Source organism: Dipodomys merriami, unplaced genomic scaffold (genome assembly GCF_024711535.1).
Source record: "Dipodomys merriami isolate MVZ:Mamm:240054 unplaced genomic scaffold, mDipMer1.0.p SCAF_10, whole genome shotgun sequence".
Taxonomy (NCBI): domain Eukaryota; kingdom Metazoa; phylum Chordata; class Mammalia; order Rodentia; family Heteromyidae; genus Dipodomys; species Dipodomys merriami.
In genome coordinates, this window is record NW_027202271.1 from 49,851,049 (window position 1) to 49,873,950 (window position 22,902).

General features: G+C 36.4%; 2 protein-coding genes across 13 annotated transcripts in view; one reads left to right on the forward strand and one right to left on the reverse strand.

Annotated features, from left to right (window-relative positions):
* Positions 1–22,902, reverse strand: part of Anks1b (ankyrin repeat and sterile alpha motif domain containing 1B) — a 972,026-nt gene that overhangs the window by 724,793 nt on the left and 224,331 nt on the right. The window lies entirely within an intron of this gene.
* Garin6 (golgi associated RAB2 interactor family member 6) lies at positions 19,165–21,608 on the forward strand. Of its 2 annotated transcripts, none has more exons than XR_011365645.1 (2): positions 19,165–20,507; positions 20,660–20,745. XR_011365645.1 is itself a non-coding variant. In XM_069990888.1 (2 exons), exons 1-2 carry the CDS (start codon positions 19,582–19,584, stop codon positions 20,771–20,773), a joined length of 735 nt encoding a protein of 244 aa, XP_069846989.1. In that variant the 5' UTR covers positions 19,165–19,581; the 3' UTR covers positions 20,774–21,608. The 2 variants fall into 2 exon arrangements, 1 of the variants encoding a protein (XP_069846989.1); XM_069990888.1 differs by having other exon boundaries at positions 19,165–20,202; positions 20,660–21,608.

Genomic DNA, 22,902 nt, shown 5'->3' on the forward strand with positions numbered 1-22,902 from the left:
TCTTCATCCTGCAGATCACAGACCAGAGACAGCCCAGGAACCAAAGCTCTGGTGTGAGTAGAACCCTGACATCCTCACTCCTGCTCAGGGAGCAGAGGAGGGAAAGCTGACCCTCCCCCCCCCACCAGAGATCTCCATCTTTGATACTAAAAAGGCCCGACTGAGCAGCTAGCTCCAACTCAGACCTTGGAAGAAAACAAAAGAGTCATTTAGCAGGTCACAGGAATCTGACCTGACTTGCCAGCCTCAGCTCCACCCAGGAGAAAGTCACCCAGCCCAGGCAGTGAAAGCTCAGCTGCCAGGGGAGTAAACAGAGCCAGAGGCTACCCCGCCCTACAGCAGCCTAGACAAACAATTGAAATTCAGTAAAGATAAACCCTGAGAATGGTTCGAGGCTGAGCTCTGTGAGTGTCTCAGGAGGCAGCCCCTCAGGGAAAAGCTACTGTCTGCTGAAAGGCCTCCACCCTACCTAAAACCTACCCTCACCACAGCATCTCCAAACTAGAGGAAATAGCCATCTCCCTCTTTTGGGATACTCAAAGCAGATCTGCCTCCCACTGAACTAGCCTGGGAGGAGGATCACAAAATCCTGGGTAACTCAGAGCATTTTTCTGCCTGCCCAAACAAACTGACTTAAGAACCCAATCAAGCCACAGGATAACCAAACACCACAAGCAGACCAGAGACTCCAAGAGACTGGGTATGGACACAGGGGAGATACAGGATCTTCCCATCCCTCCCCCCCCCCAAAAAAAAAACCCAAAGAACTCTTTTTTGTACCTTTTTTAAATTTTTTAAAATTGTTTTCCATTAATCTTTTTTTACCCTCTCATAATTTTTATTTTAGGTGTATATGTGTGTGTGCTTTTTTTTTTTATCTCTTCTGATCTTTTGGTCCTTTTTTAAAAAAAATTCTTTTCATTTTTTTCTTTCTTTTTTGCCTGACTTATGTGCTATTCTGCTCATCCCCAGATATATAACCGTCGTCGAATATTAGACCTTATACCTCATTGTGTACACACTTAATCCAGAAATGTATTACTCAATTCACAACCTCTTAGGCTTAAATTCTTTAATATCAGTATTATCTCTTTATACCTATATAATTTTCAAGTAACTAATTTTAAGAATTTTAATTTTTTAGTTTTTCATGTCTCCTTTCTATCCCTCCCCTCCTCTCATTTTATCCTTCTCTCAATATCATTTCTTTAAACTTACATAATTTTAAGTGTTTCACTTTTTAAATATAAATTTTTGTTTTTCCATATTTTGGTTTTTTTTCATCTCTCTCCTATCATTCGGTCCAATCAATTTCCCTCTCTGAGATTAGGATGTGGTTAAATTCACTCTTTTACCTCTCCACATCCCTCTAATCCTATTTTCCCCCACATTTCTCCCTAAACCTAATCATTTCTGGTTTGCCAAATTCTTCTTTGCTGTTCTTAGACCAATAATACATAGTTGTTTGATGTTGAATAGATTGTATCTGCAGCCATTTTGACTGTGCAACTATAGGACTTTGGTTGATGCTTGCCTTAAAATAGTGTTCTAACACAAAATTGGTGTGACTTTCATACCAACTAGGCAGAACAAGCTGGAAAAACACAAGAAAAATGGCAAGTCCAGGTATCTCAACTCCCACTCGTGATTACCAGGTGACAGAACAGTTAATGAATAATCCAGAGGAGTATTCCCAAAAACCTCTAAAAACACTACGGGTAAACATGGTGACTGAAAAGACTGAAAACCTGCAAAGGACTCTGTGAGCATGATAGGGAGAGAGAGGAGGCAAACCAAAGATTAGATTAATATAGGAACCTCGAGAGTGTGAGGAAGTTACTCAAAGATTTATACAGGAATTGCATGAGCAGGTTGAGAACACTCAAAGAGAAATAAAGGAATTGCATGAGCAGGCTGAGAACAGTCAAAGAGAAAGACAAGAGTTGCATGAGCAGGCTGAGAACAGACAAAGAGAAAGTCAGGAGTGGCATGAGCAGGCTGAAAACAGTCAAAGAGAACTACAGGAATTGAGTGAACGTGAGGAAACTAATCAAAAAGTAATACAGGAATTGAGAGAGCAGGATGAGATTAGACAGCTGAAAGAATTCAGGGAGACCACAAAGGGAATGCTGAATGGAACCCCACAGAAGGAATGGGAGTCCAAGGAAACCATAACCAATCAACTAAGTGGTTTGAGAATAAATACTGAACACCAAATTAAGGAAGTAAAGAAGTTCATACAAGATCTAAAACAAAACTCCAACAAAGAATTTGAAGCCATCAAAGCTGGCCAATTAGAAGGAGAAGAAATTTAAAAAAACAAAGTAGAAAGTCTTGAGAGTAGATTAGAACATGCAGAAGATCGAATCTCAGGGATTAAAGGCAGCCTAAATATTATAGAGAAAGAACATACAACTATCCAAGACAAATCCAAGAAATATGATAGATCTATTCAACATTTGGAAGACACCATCAGAAGGCCTAATCTAAGGATAATGGGTGTAGAGGAGCACCTAGAAACAGAAGTTAATGGTCTAGGAAATTTGTTTAACAGGATCCTAGCAGAGAACTTCCCAAACATGCAAAAAGATAGGCCTATTCTGATACAAAAAGCTTTTAGAACTCCAAATAGACCAGACCAGAACAGGACATCCCACCGTCACATTATAATCTGCACAGGATCAATTCAGACCAAGGAAAAGATCCTTAAAGCTGTCAAGGAGAAAAGATCAATCACCAATAAAGGGAAACCAATTAGAATCATCTCAGATTTCTCAGCAGAGACAAAGCAAGAAGAGCCTGGAATGATGCATGCCACGCCCTAAAGACAAACAACTATCAACCAAGAATACTGTACCCAGCTAAACTCTCCTTCATAACCGAAGGTCAAATAAAAACCTTTCATAGCAAAGAAAAACTGAAACAATAAATCTCCACCAAACCAGCCCTACAAAAGATACTTAAAGATATCCTACACATAGAAAACCAACAAGACCACAATAAAGGCCAAGAAACCATACCCAAACTGAATCCAAGTACCATAGGAAGAACCCAGTTCCCGCATCACCCAAGAAGGTGGATAACATGGCAGGAATTCCTAAACACCTCTCAGTCCTCTCAATATTAACAGACTTAACTCTCCAATTAAGCTACACAGACTGTCTAGTTGGATTAAAAAGCAAGATCCTTCTATCTGCTGCCTTCAGGAATCACACCTTGCCCATAAAAACAAACACATTTTGAAAGTGAAAGGCTGGAACAAAATCGACCAAGCAAATGGCCCCGATAAACAGGCGGGAGTTGCAATCTTAACATCAGATAAAATAGACATCAAATTAAAATTAATGAGAAGAGATAAAGAAGGTCACTACATACCAATTAAGGTATCTCTCCTTCAGGAGGATATTACAATTCTAAATATCTATTTGCCAAACAATGGAGCATCCAAATTTACCCAAAAAATACTATTTTACCTCAAAGCTCACATAGATCTAAAGACATTAATTGTTGGGGAATTTAACACACCACGAACTCCTCTCGATAGATCAACTCAGCAAAAACTCAACAGAGAAACTGCAGATCTAAACAACTGCATGGAGCAACTAGTTTTAACAGACATCTACTGAATATTTCACCCAGCAGCATCAGAATACATGTTTTTCTCAGCAGCACACGGAACATTTTCCAAAATAGACCATATTTTAGATCACAAAGCAAACTTGTACAAATTCAGAAACATTAAAGTTATACCTTACATTCTCTCAGACCACAAGGGAATAAAATTAGAACTCAACACCAAAAGCCACCAAAGAAAGTCCTGTAACACATGGAGCCTGAACAACAACACTGTTGAACCACCAGTGGGTCATGGAAAAGATCAGAAAGGAAATTCAAATGTTCATGACATTCAATAAGAATGAACACACAAATTACCAGCTCCTCTGGGACATAGCAAAGGCAGTACTCATAGGCAAGTTTATAGCTCTGAGTTCCTACATCAACAAATTGGAGAGATCTGAAATCAACAATTTAATGAGACATATGAACCTCCTTGAAAAAGAGCAGCAAGATAAACCCCAATCCAGTAGACAGAAAAAATAATTAAAATTAAATCAGAATTAAATGAATTAGAATCACAAACAAATAGAAAGAATCAACAAAACAAAGAGTTGGTTCTTCAAAAAAATTAACAAAATTGACAGACCTTTAGCAAATCTTATCAGAAAAAGAAGAGAACACACCCAAATAAATAAACTCACAGATGAGAATGGAAACATCACCACAGAAACAACCAAGATTCAGAACACTATAAGGGAATACTTCTCAAAACTTTATGCTAATAAGTTTGAGAACTTGGCAGAAATGGACCTTTTCCTAGCAAATATTGACATACCAAAACTAAACCAAGATGAGTTAAACCATCTTATCAGGCCCATATCAAGCATTGAAATAGAAACAGCAATAAGAAACCTCCCATCTAGGAAAAGCCCAGGACGAGATGGATTTACAGCAGAATTCTACAAGGGCTTCAAGGCAGAGCTCACACCAACACTCCAACTCTTCAATGAAATTGAAAGAGAAAGTTCACTACAGAATTCATTCTATGAAGCCATCATAACCCTCATCCCAATACCAGGCAGGGACTCAACAAAGAAAGAGAACTACAGACCCATTTCGTTGATTAATATTGATGCAAAACTTCTCAACAAAATTTTGGCCATTCGACTTTAACAATTCATCCAAAAAAAACATACACCACGATCAAACAGGATTCATTTCAGGGATACAAAGCTGGTTCAATATACACAAATCAATTAATATAATTCATCACTTCAACAAGAGCAAGAATAAGAACCACATGGTTATCTCAATAGGTGTAGAAAAAAGCATTTGACAAGATCCAACACCCCTTTCTGGTGAAGGTTCTGGAAAAATTAGGAATCCATGGAACATTCCTCAATACAATAAAGGCTGTATATGACAAACCTACAGCCAGCATTATACTTAATGGTGAAAAACTAAAGCCATTTCCTCTTAACTTGGGAACGAGACAAGGATGTCCACTCTCCACTTCTCTTCAATTTAGTATTAGAATGCCTAGCTACAACAATAAGACAAAATGCAAACATAGAAGGGATCCAAATAGCGAAAGATGAAGGAAAACTTTCCCTCTTCGCAGATGACATGATCTTGTATTTAAAGAATCCCACAGACTCCTCTCCCAAATTGCTCAAGCTGATTCAAAACTTTGACAAAGTAGCAGGGTATAAAATTAATCCTCAAAAATCAATGGCTTTTCTGTATGCCAACAATGAGAAAATAGTGGCTGATATCAGGAAAGCAACTCCTTTCGTAATAGCCCTACAAAAAAATAATAAGTGAAGGACCTCTATGGTGAAAACTTTAAAAACCTGAAAAAGGAAACCAAAACAGAACTTAGAAAGTGCATAAACCTCCCATGCTCCTGGATTGGAAGGATCAACATCGTGAAAATGGCAATACTTCCCAAGGTTATCTACAAATTCAATGCAATACCTATGAATATCCCAACCTCATTCTTCAAGGAAATAGAAGAAGCAATAAAAAATTCATATGGAACAATAAAAGACCCCGAATAGCAAAAATGATCCTTAGCAGAAAGAACGGTACTGTAGGAATATCAATGCCAAATTTCAAACTCTTTTACAAAACCATAGTAACCAAAACAGCTTGGTCCTGGCACAAGAACAAACCTCAGGACCAGTGGAATAGAACTGAAAACCCAGAAATGAACCCACAGACCTATAGCCATCTAATCTTTGATAAGGGAGCTAAAAAAATAGATTGGAAGAAAGACAGTCTCTTCTGTAAATGGTGCTGGCAAAATTGGTTAATCACTTGTAGAAAACTAAAGCTAGATCCTTATATATCACCTTGTACCAGGATCAATTTCAAATGGTTCAAAGACCTCGGAGTCACAGCAGACACTCTGAAAACATTACAGGATGGAATAGGAGAAACCCTAGGTCTCTTTGGCACAGGCGGAAATTTTCTTAATAGAGACCCGGAAACACAACAAATCAAAGAAAGGTTGGACAAATGGGACTGCATGAAATTGCAGAGCTTCTGCATGGCAAAGGACATAGCTAGCAAGATCAATAGAAAGCCCATGGATTAGGAGAACATCTTCATAGCCATACAATGGACAAGGGTCTCATATCTAAAGTATACCTGGAATTCAAAAAATTATATCCCCAACAACAAATCCTCAAAGAAACAACTGCCCAATAAATAAGTGGGCAAAAGACTTAAAGAGAAATTTCTCTGAAGAGGAAAGAAGAATGGCCAATAGACACATGAAGAAATGCTCAACATCCCTAGCCATAAAAGAATTGTAAATCAAAACAACCTTGAGATACCACCTCACCCCAGTTAGAATGGCTATAATCAAGAAGTCTAATAACAACAGATGCTGGAGAGGATGTGGACAGAAGGGAACCTTACTGCATTGTTGGTGGGAGTGTAAACTTTGGAAAGTAGTATGGAGGTTTCTCAAAAGACTCCACATAGAGCTCCCCTATGACCCAGCAATCTCACTTTGGGGCATTTACCCAAATGATCACAAACAAGACCACACTAAGGCTACCAGCACAACTATATTTATTGCAGCATTATTTACCATAGCTATGATATGGAACCAACCCAGAAGCCCCTCATTAGATGAATGGATCAAGAAAATGTGGTATATATACACAATGGAATTCTATGCCTCCATCCAAGTGAATTACATTGCCCCATTTGTTAGGAAATGAAAAGACTTGGAAAAAAATTATTTTAAAAAATTATATTAAGTGAAGTAAGCCAGGCCCAAAGAAACATAGGTCCCATGGTTTCCCTTATTTGCAATAAATACTGTATGCCTGAGACAAGAAGAAAAGGTCAGATAAGTTGATGTTAGGTGAAATGAACCCCAAGATAAGGATTCAAATGTTTTTTCTTTCATGTGATTGTTTCTAACATATTTATAAGATGATTTCTTTGTTGCTTTGTATGTCCCTCCCCCACGGTATAACCCTTGCTTTTACTGTATTTGATGTTGGTATAATTTGTGGAGGGGAAGGGAGAAAACAAATTGTTTAAATAGGGATTCAGGTAGACCCATTGTAACAATGAGATGTACAAGACGTTCACTCAAAAAATGAACTTTTCAACTTTGGCAGAGTGGGGGAAGGGGGAGAGATGGGAAGGGACAGGAAGGGGAAACAAATGAGAAAGCAACAATGCTTGATAAGAAATGTACTCATTACCTTGCCCATGTAATCATAACCCTTCCGTATGGTATTTTCACAATGAAAAAAAAAATCTAGCCTTCTACTTGAATTCACTAAGTTTTACTGAACTGCCACTCATTTATTTTCATAGTCTCTATGACTGTTTCTGTGTCACAATGGCACAGAAATCATAAGACATTCAAAACATAAAATATTTACTACATGACCCTTTGCATATGGAGCTCATGAATGTCTATCATTCAGGCAGCAAATATTTACTAATGGCTTATAAAGACCTAGCTAACCAAGAGGCTGAGATCTGAGGATCACAGATCAAAGCCAGCATTGGAGATACTGAAGTAGAGACTACCATCTTAAAAAGACATTGTGAGTTATACTTTAAAGAGATAGAAGTATACAAATACTACTAATAATAGTAGTAATAATAATAATAACTCACATTTATTGAGAGCCTACTGTGGACCTGATCTTACTCTCTTTGGTTTAAATACATTCTCTGATTTTTCACATTAACCCATTAAGTTAAGTTCCCTCTCTTGAATACTGTAAAAAAGTAAAATACAGGGTATGTGTTTGACAAAAGACACATATCTTTAAAGTTGTAAAGTTAATGTTAAAACTTAGGTCTTCCCAACTCTTTTTACTATACCATATTACTCCCATTTCTCAAAGTCTAAGTGTTCTGTAGTTTATGAAACTACATCATATTTAAAAGTGAAAGCAACAAAGGTTTAACCGCTGAACAATAAAATATCAGGCAGGGAAGGTAAAGAAACAACAATCTATTACACAAAAACAATGTGAAAAACAGAAAACATTTCTAAAGGCAAATTAAAATCCATTAATAAAAACTGCTAAATAGAATAAGAAATGATGACACATTTATACTTAGAAGATATCTTTGACATAATCAAGTAATCCTTTTCCCCAGGGAGAAGAAGTCTGGCCAGCCAATTTCCACATGTTTGTTGAAACAAAATGTAAATGTGAATATTATTTTTCCCTCAGAAGACATGATTGAATAATAAAGGAAAGGAGGACAGGCTCTGTGCTTTCGGACCCAAGAGACCTGAGCAGCTACTTGAGACTTATTTCTAATACTTCATAACTGTGTCAACACAAACAAGTTCACTGTCTTATCTATACTTTGTTTCTCTTATTTAAAAAGCTACTTATAAGAAAGGCTGTAAAAAAAAAAAGCATCAAAATCAAAACAACATTGAGATATCACCTCACTCCAGTTAGAACGGCAAAAATCAAGAACTCTAACAACAACAGATGCTGGAGGGGATGTGGACAGAAAGGAACCTTACTTCATTGTTGGTGGGAATGTAAACTTGTTCAACCACTTTGGAAAGCAGTATGGAGGTTCTTCGAAAGACTTCGCATAGAACTCCCCTATGACCCAGCAATCCCACTTTTGGGCATTTACCCAAATGTTTACAAACAAGACCAGACTAAAGCTACCAGCACAACTATGTTTATTGCAGCATTATTTACCATAGCTAAGATATGGAACCAACCCAGATGCCCCTCAGTAGATGAATGGATCAAGAAAATGTGGTATATATACACAATGGAATTCTATGCCTCCATCAGAAAGAATGACATTGCCCCATTTGTTAGGAAATGGAAAAACTTGGAAAAAATTATATTAAATGAAGTAAGCCAGGCCCAAAGAAACATAGGTCCCATGGTTTCCCTTATTTGTAGTATCTAGTATATGTATGAGTCAAGCGGAAAAGGTCAGATAATGTGATGTCAGGAAAATGAACCCTTAGATGTGTATTTTAATGTTTTTTTCTTTCATGCATGTGTTTCTAACGCATTTATAAGATTATTTCTTTGTTGCTTTGTATGTCCCTCCCCCACAGTATAACCCCTGCTTTCACTATATTTGATGTCAGTATAACTTGTGGAGGAGATGGGGAAAAACCAGTTGTTTAAGGATACAGGTGGACCTGTTGCAACAATGAGAAGTACAAGTTGTCATGTCCAAAACGAGCTTTACAACGTCGGTGCGGGGGGGGGGGGGGGTGGGGGGGGTAAGGAGAAGGATTGGGATGGGGGGGGAGGGGGGAGGCTGGGAAGGGACATGAAGGGTAAACAAAGGAGGAGGCTGCAATGCTTGGTAAGAAATGTACACATTATCCTGCCCATGTAATTGTAACTCCTCTGTACAGTATGTTCACAAATAAAATTAAATTAAATTAAAAAAAAAAGCATCAAGCATGCCTTCTTGGAACACATCCAATGAACAGAATTATTATTCTTTAAGCTATAATCATTTTCCTCAAGAGAAATCATCAACAAAAGATATTTTCTCCTTTATTCTCTTCCATAATGATTTTTAATTTGCATATAGACTCCTTTATGTCCTTTTAGTTTGAAAAGGACAAGAAGGAATCTTAGATGTGTACCTGCCATTAGTGTTATCAGATATTGGTAAAAAGACATTTCAGGTAATATTGAAAAGGACTTAAGAAAAATGTTCTCATAAGTTGGACAGTTAGTGTATATTTCATTTCTAAGCAATCATCACACTGATTCAGTGTGTAATGGGAGCTGTACTCCAGAGAAACTCAAATACTATGTTATTGAATGGGGAGTCTAATACAAATAGTGCATCCTATATGTAACTAAGAAGTCACAATTTGCAATATATATTCTACTGTGACAGAGCATATTTCACACAAACCTTTCCTTATTGTCCATAACATAGCCAGATAATCACTTGAGATTCAATCTGGGGTGGGGCACATCCAATATTTAGTGAATATTTATCACAAAGCTAATACTGTGGTAAATATTAAGGAGTTATAGATAGAAGTGAAATATCACTTTCATGGAATCATATAATCAGAAGATTAACATAATTTGTTAAGTGATATTTTAGTAATAATGTTCAAGGGGTTTGTTACCATAGAAACTAAATATATAATGCATATAGAATACAAACTGAGAGTCTAAAATCTATGTACCAAAATCAAAACCTTAGATAAAATAAGATAGAAAAGGGATTAGTAATATTAGAAGTATAATTTAAATATGCATAAAGATGTCAATCTGAGAATTGCTAAGTCCATGCTACAAGTACAGGCCTGGCCAGGCGCCGGTGACTCACGCCTGTAATCCTAGCTACTCAGGAGGCTGAGATCTGAGGATTGTGGTTCAAAGCCAGCCCGGGCAGGAAAGTCTGTGAGATTTTTATCTCCAATAATCTACTAGAAAACCGGAAGTGGCACTGTGGCTCAAGGGGTAGAGTGCTCACCTTGAGCTGAATAGTGCAGGGACAGTGCCCAAGCTCAGAGTTCAAGCCCCACGACCTACTACCCCCCCAAAAAAAGTATCCAGGCCTGTAATAGTGAGTACAACTAATTCAGCTAATTCAATGGTGAGTACAACCAATTTCTGTCACCATTGAAAAATCAGAGACATGATTAGTATTATTTGTATATTATTTAATTGTCTAAATAGAAAATCAACCTAATAATCAACTTTAAAACAAAATATAAACTTGGCAAGGTACAAGAATAGAGTAAGTATACCAAAGTCAATAATTTCCTGTCTACCACCAAAAACAACTTGTTAGTACCAACAACAACTTGTTAAAAAACACAATGAGAAATATACTTATTCATAATAGAAACAAATACCATAAGATAACTAAGAAAAATCTTAACATATACATTTACGTAATGTGTCTGAATGGTAATCTTTAATATTATAAAATTTTTCTCATTATTTTTCTAATGAATCCCTAAATATGGTATTACTCTGATCTATACCTTAGTTTATCAGCATGTAAGAACTAAATTATAAAATTCTTAGAATAAAATATACAAGAAAATGTTTCTTGACATTGAATTTAGTTATAACTTCTTGTATATAACACCAAAAACACAGCCAGTGTAAGTGAAAAATGGATTACAGCTTACCTTCTGGGGAGCTAAAACAACAATGTGTGTCACCTAAGCTAAAACAATATGTGTCACCCTCCCTGCTAGTTTCTTGAGATAAGATCTTGATAACTATACCAAGACTGGCTTCAAGTCATGAACCTATACTACTTCACTTCCTATCATGCATGATTTGTTGGTTTGTGGGGAGAGGTCTCTTTGCCTTTAAGAAGAGGGCTTGTTAGGTATCTCAAGCTGGATGGATGGCTGATGGACTTAATGAATGGATGGAAAGGTACATGGAATAATTTTTCAGTAACTATGGAATTGATGGTACCATAATGAATCATTATGATTTTTATAACAAAATATAAAAGCACAAATATAAAATCTTTGTGTGTGTGTGTGTGTGTGTGTGTGTGTGTGTGTGTGTGTGTGTGTGTGTGTGTGTGTGTGTGTGTGTGTTGGTACTGAGGCTTGAGCTCAGGATCTCATACTCTTACTTGGTTTTTTTACTCAAAGCTAGCAGTCTATCACAAGCCATACATTCATTCCCTATAAAATCTTATTTAAACGGTAGATCTGCTAATTTAAATAAGGTAGGAATTTGAAATCTTTCAAAAATATTAAGCCTTCCATATTTATGGGGTAAAGAATACTCTGTTGGTAAAAATGTAAACTTGTTCAACAATACTAGAAAGTAGTTGGAGATTTCTCAAAAGACTAAACATAGAACTACCCTCTTGGGCATTTATCCAAAAGATTACAAATCATAATATAATAAAGCTACTTGGAAAAGCATGCTCATTGCTTCACTATTCACCTTAGCCAAGGTATGAAAAGAGCCCAGATTTCCCCCAATAGATGAACTAATCAAGACAATGTGGTATATATACACAATGGAATTTTACTCATCCATAGGAAGAATAGTATAGTAATTTGCAAAGAAATGGATAAATTTAGAAAAATTAGGCTAAATGAAGTATGTCAGGCCCAGAAGATATGTGGAAGCTATATTTAATTTATAAATGTACAAGTAAATATGGGGGTTATATGTAAGTGCACATGAATGTATTAACCTAAGTTTGGTATTTGCAGAGAATTCAAATGGTATAATTCCTTGGAAAACTAATTCAGGGTCCAATAAAAATGAATACCAGGAAACTGGCACTTGAAAGGTAAGGAGAAAAGGGCAGAAATAGAGGAATTAAGAAAGGAAGCAAGAGGAAAAATGCAGTCCTAATATTCAATGCATATCCTGTGAAACTAAGAAACCTGAAGGGAGGGGATAGGGATAGGAGAATGATGAAAGGGCTGACATTGACCAAGATGAGCTGTACTTATAAACTGATTTGATAGACAATAATTCTTTTGTATAGCTACTTAAATAAAATAAAATTTATTTAAAAATAATATAATCATTATTAGCCAAGATATAATCATTATTAGCCAAACAGTATGCTATTTAAAGCACAAATAATTTGAGGCAAAAAGGAATTGAAAATAAACTACTGCTCTTATCAAGTCATCAATTTTTAACCTTAAATATATACAATGAGTATGCTTAGAAGCTCACTCACTCTGGGAGCAAAATGTAAAATCATAAATGAGTTAAACATACTCTAGGTAAGAAGGATACAAACAATTCCTAATATCCACTTTAGCAGCAAAATGTTAATCAAAAATTTTGCACATAAGACAATGTATAGGTTCACTCTTACTATGAAAAGATATGTCCTGTTTAAATTTTTCCAATGTCACACTATTTACTAGGCTTTGAATACAATATAATAAATATACAAACTTGAGCTTGTTCCATAACATCTTGAAATTCAATTACCTAAAAGCAGAGTGAAAGTGTACCCTAGTATTATTGTAAAACTCAATAATGTAAGATATTTTTCACTGTACTTGGGATATGATAAGTACAAATATTGAGTAATTGTCAACATTATTAATATTGTCATCACTGTTAATACTATTATATTAAGATTTGCCTAAAGCAGCATAAAACAATATTTTCCAATGGCAAAATTTCAGTTGCATCGATTTAAAAATTATAAAACATTGGCACAAACATCATAAAAATCTAGACCACGTGAATATTGAATAGGAAAACCCTATTTGTTTAGGGAAGTCAACAATCATAAACAGTTTAGAAATTCAACTGGGAAAACTTTATTTGGTTTCAAAGACTAAAAACAATCTTTTACAGTTTTTAATCTCTATCCTGTGGTCTCAGTCCTATCCACTGGATTCTTCTTCCTGTTTTATAAAGGTTAACATATTTCTGCAACTGAGTTTTATAAGCCTTATTTCCTGTATGTAGAATTTTAAGAAACACAACTGTTTTAAGAGTTCTCTGTTTCTTTCTGTCTAGGCTGCCAGTGTCTGTGATAATATAACACTCTCAAAAGTCTCATGGGCCTTCTGTCAAGGCCTCACAACTTTCAGGATGATCTTAGCTCTACATTATGGTAAGAAGATCTAGGTGCCTGAGAAAGTTGGTGGATCATGTTTCTAATCTCTTCAAAGGTCCAAATATGTTTTCATTGAAAAGTCTTATGTTTTTATTCTATTAAATTGCTAAAAGAAATTGATTGGACACATTTTTAGCTTGCTTTCTTGATGGTGAAATTCTAAATTTTAGCCTTCTTAACTATCTGGATGGTTTCTTTTTGTTTGAAAGTTCTACACCCCATTTATCTCTTTTTTAGTATATTCTACTATGAGCAACAATAAAAAAAATACAAGGTCATACCTTCAAAATTTTAGTTAGAAATCTACTCAACTACATATCCAAGTTCATCAGATACTAGTTCTGCTTTCCATGTAAGTATAGAACACAATCCTGTGGCTTGCTATTCTACAAAAAGAGTATTCTCCATTAATCTACTTTCTATGTTCCACACTTACTTCTAAATACTTACCAAAAGTACGTTGAAAATTTATATTTCTCCCTACATTCTTTCTATGGTGATCACTAATCACTGTAAAATATGGATATCAGAGAATACATATGTTCTCTAAGGTAATTAAAGATTTCTCTACTATTCTCCTCATTTTCTTCTAACCAATGCCTTTAATATCTTCAGACATTCTCTTTATGGCAATTTAGATATTCTCTAAAATAATGTAGTATTTGTCTGCCTTTCCACTTCTTTCTGCATCAGCAGCAGCAGAATAATGTCCACATTCAAGTTCAATGCAATGTAGGTTTTTATATTATGCTCCTCAAAATTCTTCCAGTATTTATCAAGTGCAAAATCCTAATGTCATATTTATGAGTATTTTTTAAAGCAGCACCTCACTTTCAGGTATGAAAAACTGTTGCTGGGTGCCGGTGGCTCACGCCTATAATCCTAACTACTCAGGAGGCTGAGATCTGAGGATCATGGTTTGCTTCAAAGCCAGTCCAGGTAGAAAAGTCCATGAGACTCTTATCTCCAGTAAACTACTCAGAAAAAAACAGATGTGGAGCTGTGGCTCAAGTGGTAGAGCACTAGCCTTGAGCACAAAGAGGCTCAGACATAGTGCTCAGGCCATGAGTTCAAGCCCAAGGACCAGTAAAAAAAAAAGAAGAAGAAGAAGAAGAAGGAAGGGAGGAAGGGAGGAAGGGAGGGAGGGAGGGAGGGGGAGAAAGAGGGAAAGAAAGAAAGAGGGAAAGAGAGGAAGGGAGGAAGGAAGGAAGGAAGGAAGGAAGGAAGGAAGGAAGGAAGGAAGGAAGGAAGGAAGGAAGGAAGGAAGGAAGGGAGGGAGGGAGGGAGGGAGGGAGGGAGAGAAAGACAGATTTAACCATTTTCTAGATTATAGAAAATTACTACATATTGAATGTAGTAATACAATAGCAATTATTCTCTAAATATTTCTCATAGTTAAAAATTCAAAATAATGGGCTAATGTCAAAGTGTCAGCAAGACTAATTGCTTCTGGAGGCTCTAAAGGATATCCCATTTTCTGCTTTTCCAGCTTCTAGTGCTGCCTTCATTTCTTAGTTCATGCATGTATCACTTACTTCTACTTTTATCATCACATCGTCTCTGACTCTGGATTTCTTGACTTCTCTGTCACCACTTTGATTACACTGGGTCTACATGCAGGACACAGATATTATTCCTGTTTCAACATGCTTAAGTCAATTACATCAGCAAAGTCCCTTTGTAATGTTAGGAAGTGAACACATAAGAAAGGGGGAATTATTATCTACCATGACCATATTCATTATTAACTAAATTCTACTTAAAACCTTTAACTCAGCCAGGTGCAAAAAGTTCACACTTGTAATTCTACCTATTTAGGATGTTAAAATCTTGATGAGGCTACTCCAGGAAGAAAAAGGTTGCTAGACTTTACCTACAAAATAACCAGCAAAAAACAGGGTTGGATGTGTGGCTGAAGTGATAAAGCTCCAGCCTAGTTACTGTAAGGCTCTGAGTTCAAACTCCAGTCCCACCAATAACAATTTTAGTAATTTTAAGCACTGCCCCCACTGAACTAACATTAGTCATTTCTACATGTTAACCTACATATTTTAGAGGTTCTAAAGAAGAAATTCAGCAACAAACTAAGATTATATACTATATTATACAATTCCCAGAATTATTATTTTAATAATACTTGCATCATTACTGTTGCTATTAGAATATCTCCAAAGTATTAATTTTATTAAAATAGTGAAAAGTTAAACCTCTATTACAAAAATACAACTAAACTATTCTGTGTTGAAAGACATCTTAAAGGATAATCTCAAATTCAAGACAAAACAAACAAACAAAAACTAAGGTAGGTTACATAATACACTCAAGGACATAAGCTCTAACATCCAGGAGACAGAAAACATAGTTTTAAGAATCTCTGGCAACAGCTGGATGCCTGTGGCTTTTGCCTGTAATCCTAGCTACTCAGAAGGCTGAGATCTGAGGATAGTGGTTCAAAGCCAACCCGGGTAGGAAAGTCCAAGAGACTCTTATCTCCAATAAACCACTAGAAAAGAGGAAGTGGCAGTGGCTCAAGCAGTAGAGCGCTAGCCTTCAGCTGAAGAGCACAAGGCACCCAAGCCCAGAGTTCAAGCCCCAGGACAGACAAAAAAAATTTAAAAAAAGAATCTCTGGCAACTACATGAAATCTGATTTGAGAACATAGAAAGCTATGTTAATCTCCGGTAGGTTCCACAGATTTTAATTCAACCATTTAGGCTTCTCAAGTATTGAGATGAATGCTAAGAAGGTAGTTTTCTTAATAGCTATAGGGATTACAGATAAATATCACTAGACTCTTAAAGATAGGAATAAATTTGCCAGAATATTACACATCATGGCTATCATATCAAGAACAAATAATTCTACTGTTGTTGGTTAAATAATTGGAAAATCTGAAAGTCTATATACTCTACAAGTAATATGATTTCTGGTTTCCCCAGAGACAAGGCAATTTAACTATGTTCTTACAAAATCCTCAAATATTTCATCATATATCACATAAAAGTGCCTTTGTAAACTGCAGGTAAATTATATTAAACCATATCCAATGCTACTATCCAATCTTTGCTATATAAAACCAAAAAAACCACTTATTATTCTTTAAATGTAAATTTACTGACTGTCCATTAGTCTTGTTTTTGCTAATTATATTATGAGTAACAGAATTGAAATAGAAATTAAGATATAAGGACTTTGGAAAGACCAATGGACTATTTATATATTAATCAACTCTCAATAAATACATGAAAAAACTCTATCAGAAATAATCAGGAATTTCAACATAAAGGGAAGAAACTATATTTGCATAGTCTTGGGGGATTAATACTTCAACAACTATGGTATATATGTTATACATATTGCAATAACATTACAACTATTAGAAACCTATTGAACTGGTAATATTTATAATAGCTGGTAAGATTCATCAAAGTTTTTCAACATTTGATGTCACATAGTATATAGAATGTAATAATGATATCAGGTGAACTATAGAATTTAAATCCAATGCTCAAAGTTATGTTCAATGAATAATCACAGCGCAGATATCTAAGTTAAAGTTTTAAAATGTCATAAGGAATTGAAGTTGATTCAAACATAAAATATAGCCAGGTACCAGTGGCTCATGCCTGTAATCCTAGCTACTTAGGAGACTGAGATCTGGGATCACAGTTCAAAGTCAGCCTGGGCAGGAAAGTCTGTGAGACTCTTATCTCCAATGAACTACCAAAAAGGTCAGAAGTGGAGCTGTTGCTCAAATAGTAGAGCACCAGCCTTGAAAAAGAGAAGTTCAGGGATAGTGCCCAGGCTCTGAATTCAAGCCCTAGTATCAACAAAAAAATAAATTAAAATTTAAAGTGTCTATAAAAAAGACATTGGATGTAAAAACAGCTCTATTTTACTTGATAATAAAAACAGTAATTTTCCTAACAAAGAATAAAAGTATCAAGAAAGTAAAAATCATACTACTCAAAAAATATGTATTTGTGTACCCAAAAATATGCACATTATTTTAAATCACACTTATATTAATAGTTTTAAATTTGCTTTGTCAAAAGACTCCACATTAGAGCTCCCCAATGACCCAGCAATCCCACTTTTGGGCATTTACCCAAAGGATCACAAACAAGGCTATACTATATCTACGAGAACAACTATGTTTATTGCAGCATTATTTACCATAGCTAAGATATGGAACCAACCAAGATGCCCCTCAGTAGATGAATGGATCAAGAAAATGTGTATATATACACAATGGAATTCTATGCCTCCATCAGAAAGAATGGTATCACCCTGTTCCTTAGGAAATGGAAAGACTTGGAAAAAATTATATTAAGTGAAGTAAGCCAGGCCCAAAGAAACATAGGTCCCATGGTTTCCCTTATTTGCAATAACTAGTATATGTCTTGGACAAGTAGAAAAGGTCAAAAACTATGTACATATGACCATATAAAATGAAGTTAAGGGAAATGAACCCCAAGATAGGGACACAAGTGTTTTTTTTTTTCCTTTCTTGCTATTGTTTCCAACGTATTAATAAGGTACCATGTGATCTTTTTGTTTCTTTGTATGTTCCTCCCCCAATGTATAACCCTTGTTTTCACTGCTTTCACTGCATTTGATTCCAGTGCCCTGCATCTTGTATATATACTTCTCTAATTTGGGGAGGGGAAGGGTAAAAACAAAATGCTTAAATAGGGATACAGATTGACCCATTGTAATAATGAGATGTACAAGACACTATGTTGAAAACGAACTTTGGCAGGGGAGTGGGGGAAGGGGTAGTTGAGGACTTGGGAAGGAAGGGATGGTAAGGGAAAAACAAAAGAGGAGGCAACAATGCTCGATAGGAACTGTACTTATTACCTTACTCATGTAACTGTAACACATCTGTACAGTATTTTTATAATAAAAAGTATTAAAAATTTGCTTTGTACCTCTTCAGAAAAAAAGTGTCAACAAACAGAAAAGGACATAATCATTTTCATGGCTATTAAGTTTCCTATGATACAAAGCATCATTATTTATTTACACAATCTTAATTGTAACCCAATTATAAGATATAAATCTTGTTTATGCATATTAACCTTGCTGATTTATATTAAATTTTATGTTCATACAATAAACATTGATAAACATCCTATACTAACCTGTTTACCAACATGTCCATTGGTCTCTAAATGTCTAGAGTTAAAACAGTGAGATAAAAGAGAATGTTAAGCCTGTATATTTTATAGTCTTATATTGAATAGCCCAACTTTTAAAAAGTAATTTGCCAGTCTGTATTAAGATCTGTAGATGGCTCCTTTTGGGGGAAGAGATAACTTGCTGAGCTGTGAAGAGGTGGCAGGGTATGGCAGGTAAGTGGTAGGGTGGGGTGAAAAGAGCAATGTCCTGCCCTGAGGGAGGGGCTGCTGAGTGACAGAGACAAAGGTTGTGTGATGGTGACAGGTCACAATGGGCAAGAGGATAAAAGCAGATCCTGCAGGGTAGCTTAGGAGGGTGTGGATGCTTCCATTTGGGAAGGAGAAGCCCAGTAAGCCTATGATTTGCAGTTGAAGTTATGGAATCAAAAAGAGACTATTGTGAACCAGTATGTCAGGCTCAAATGTTGGTCCCTCCCAAGTGAGAGCCCACGTCTGGGCACCTTGAGACATGGATGAAGACCCCGACATCTACAATGACCTGACATCTGTGCGCCACCTTATCTCCATGCTATAGGTGTGGCATTGTTTGCATTCAAGTGGCCAATTGCCTAAGGCACTGAACAGTCACTGAACAACACTTCACAGGGTCCTCAGTCACCCAGAGACAAAAAAGCTTGCAGAAGACAACTGCTCACCTGCCAGAGAAGCCAGAGAAACAGGATGCCCTGTAAGTATGTGAAGGATGGTGTGAAACAGCCCCTAGGAGCTGTCTTGATCAAAAATAGCCATGAATAGCCAGTGTAGGTTACCTTATTACACAGCCCAGAGCAGCCCTGCAATGGGCATGTTTAATTCCTCCATGGGGAAACTTCAGCAACAACTTTACAAAGGGGAGTATACAATATTCAGGTACGCACCAATGTTCGAGAGTGACTTCATCCAGATCAGCAAAAGAGGAGAAGTGATAGATGTGCACAACCATGCTCGAATGGTGACTGTGGGCATTGTACGCACCAGCCCCAGCCTCACATTACCTGATGTCATGCTACTGGCCCGACCAGCAGCTATTTGTGAAGATTATGCCAGATATACGTTGGTCACCCAGGAAAGAAATAAGAAGCACACCCAGACCTTGGAACTAACAAGGCTGCTTCCCTTGAAGTTTGTAAAGATAACCATCCATAACAATTACAAACAACAGCTCCGCCTGAAGCTTGCCACTGGCCGTTCTTTTTATCTTCAACTCTGCCCCCCTTCAAATACAAGAGAAGATCTATTTGTTCACTGGGAAAACCTTGTTTACACCCTGAGACCACCAGTGGAGGCTTACAGCCGTAGTAGCCAGGCCATCCTGGCCGGGGATACACTAGACATAGCTGTGTTTGAAAAAGAAGACGACAGCTCAGCAGTAAGTCTTTGCAGAGACTAGAAGATGGGGTCTGGGCACTTTGGGGGAGGGCAGCTAAAGGTCCTGCACAACTTTTAGTGCTGAGGCTCACCTAGAAAATCCATCACATTTTGAAGGGCTGGATGCCAAATGAACCTTTATTTGGAAGCTATAGCACGTTGGGGAGGTTCCTAGTGCTTCTCCAAATCTGAATTCAAAGATTCCTTAGTTATCAGCAACTTTTAATTTCATATCCACTGGTGCAATACCATCCACCGCATGCGGACCATCCAATCTGCTCTTGAACACATACTACTCCAATCTAGGTAAGCCGATATATGGTGTAACATATGTTTTCCTGTGACTGTCAGTCAATATATGTCACATGTGAAACAATTTTTTCCTGTTAAGCTCCAGGAAGAGAAGGGAGACCTTGCTGGTGCCCTTGCTTTACTTCACTCATTTGTTCTCCCCACAGGCACATGCTATGAAGTATTTTGGAAGATATAAAGATCAAATCAGCATCAGTAGCCTTCAGATGAACCCTGACCTGTTTAGGCTCACCTATTTTGGATATTCTAGGGAAGAATGAGTCCAAACTGCCTCCCACATATACAGAATTCAAAAGTTTACACACATCATAAAACCTAATAATGGGATGTGAGTAGCAGCAGGAGTAGTGGTGTCAATAAGTACCACTGAAGGTGCCGTGAGTTTGGTTGCAACCAAGCTAGCAGACTCACAAGAGAAAGAACACTGGCTAGAGCAATGTTCATAGATCCAAGAGAAACTCCAGCCAGCAAAGTCATATTGGATGCTTAGGGAATTTAACATAGTTAATATATGAACTGCAAACACATTCTGTTCTTGAAGGGTAACTTCAAGCCTATCAGCAAAAGCTGTGGGCCTCTCATCAGAAGGCAGCATAAGTATGGTGATTGCAGGATCAAAGACTACTGGCAAGCCTGTTGCCAAATTAGGTAAAGAAAGGTTCCTTATAGGAACCTTTCATCTCAGCTCTGCAGAATGAAAGCTACATTCGTGAATGGAAGTCAGAGTGTCACCACCCAGCAGGATTAACTCTTCAGCAAAGAGCTTCCAAGTTCTACTACATGTGTGTAGAGACCAACATCATCTAAGGCTGTGAAGGAAAGCAATATCTTTCACTATGACACAATCCATCAATTTAAATTACAAGATTTGCTCTATAACACAGGAAATAATAGCAATAAAAATTTTAAAAATTCATGATCAGACTCTGGACTATCTTTAACTTTCCTTTAGCTTCATATTTGTTTTTAATAGAAGCCAAAGTAAAATGCTGGAGGTTACCCTCAAAGACAGGATCCTGCATCACAATCAAAAAGAATTCTAAAACTTTGAAAATCAAGGTTTTTCAAATCAAGGAACAATAGCAACCAACTGGAAGCAAGAAAATGTAAGCAAAACCAGAAAAGCGGCCCAGTAGCCTATTAAAATAATCTAGATTTAAATCATAGCACTGCCACTTCAGGAACTGACTTTGAGTCTCCTTTATTGCCTATCCTTGAAAATCAGAAATTATACGTGTGAAATATCTGGTACATCATAGGCACTCTGAAAACAGTAACTATTATTATGGTCAGGAGTGTGGTGAAACAAATTTGAGTTTTACTCTATTTTCTAAAAGAGCGTTCCCTTCTAAGTTGTTAACTTAAATCTTACTTTAATTGATTTGAAACTTTAAAAAATCTCTATTGACACCAAATCTTAGTGCTAAAAATTAAATTTTCACAAATTTGAAAGGAATTGCTTGTCAAAACTTCAGTCTAGTTACAATGAGAGGATAAAATGTTATATAAGATATTCATAAGAACTTCCAAAATACCCATGTTTTAGCCTATTCATTCTAATTTTAGGATTCTTGGAGATAAGAAAAAAAACTAAAACTTGAATATAGGATTAATCCAAACTTAGACAAAAACTAGAAAATAGTTCTAATTTGTGTTTAAAAGTGATATATCCAGGACTACATACAGGTAACCTGGCTCCCAATTGGGTATATACTTTTTCCATAATACTCATGTATCTAAAGATTAATTTACTATGCCTTGACTATAAAAGATATTTGGAACATTTGCTGGATTAAATTAAATTAAGGATTATTAATGTACAACATAATGTATGCCAATGCTATAAATCTGGGCAAAATTTACATGGCACAAAATTAATTACACCGATTCCAAAAGCTTCTATAGGAAATTGTAAGGAAATGGTTTTTCTTTAAACCTTCTATGCACAGTGCCTACGGTTATTGATGTAAGAGTTTTCCTAAAATGCTCTATTTAATAGCTTTCAATAAAACACAAACTAATTTTGTGATAAAAATAGCTACCAACCTTGAAAAGCATCGGTAGGCTGTGTGTTTTAGTTTTCCAAACATCAAGATTGTATTCTTGAAAAATTTAGAGCAATTACTTGAAATTGAAAAAAAAATAAAAACACCTATTTTTAACAATAAAAATTTTCATGTCGTATATAGTCTTATTTCAATGAATTTCATTTGATGCTGGTGAATCCCTAAAAGACTTTTTTCTTTGTTGTTTGTAGGGCTTGAACTCAAGGACTGAGCCTCTTTGTGTTCTAAGCTAGTGCTCTATCACTTGAGCCACAGCACCACTTCCAGTTTTTGAGTAGTTAATTGGAGATAAGAGTCTCACAGGGACTTTGCTGCCCAGGTCT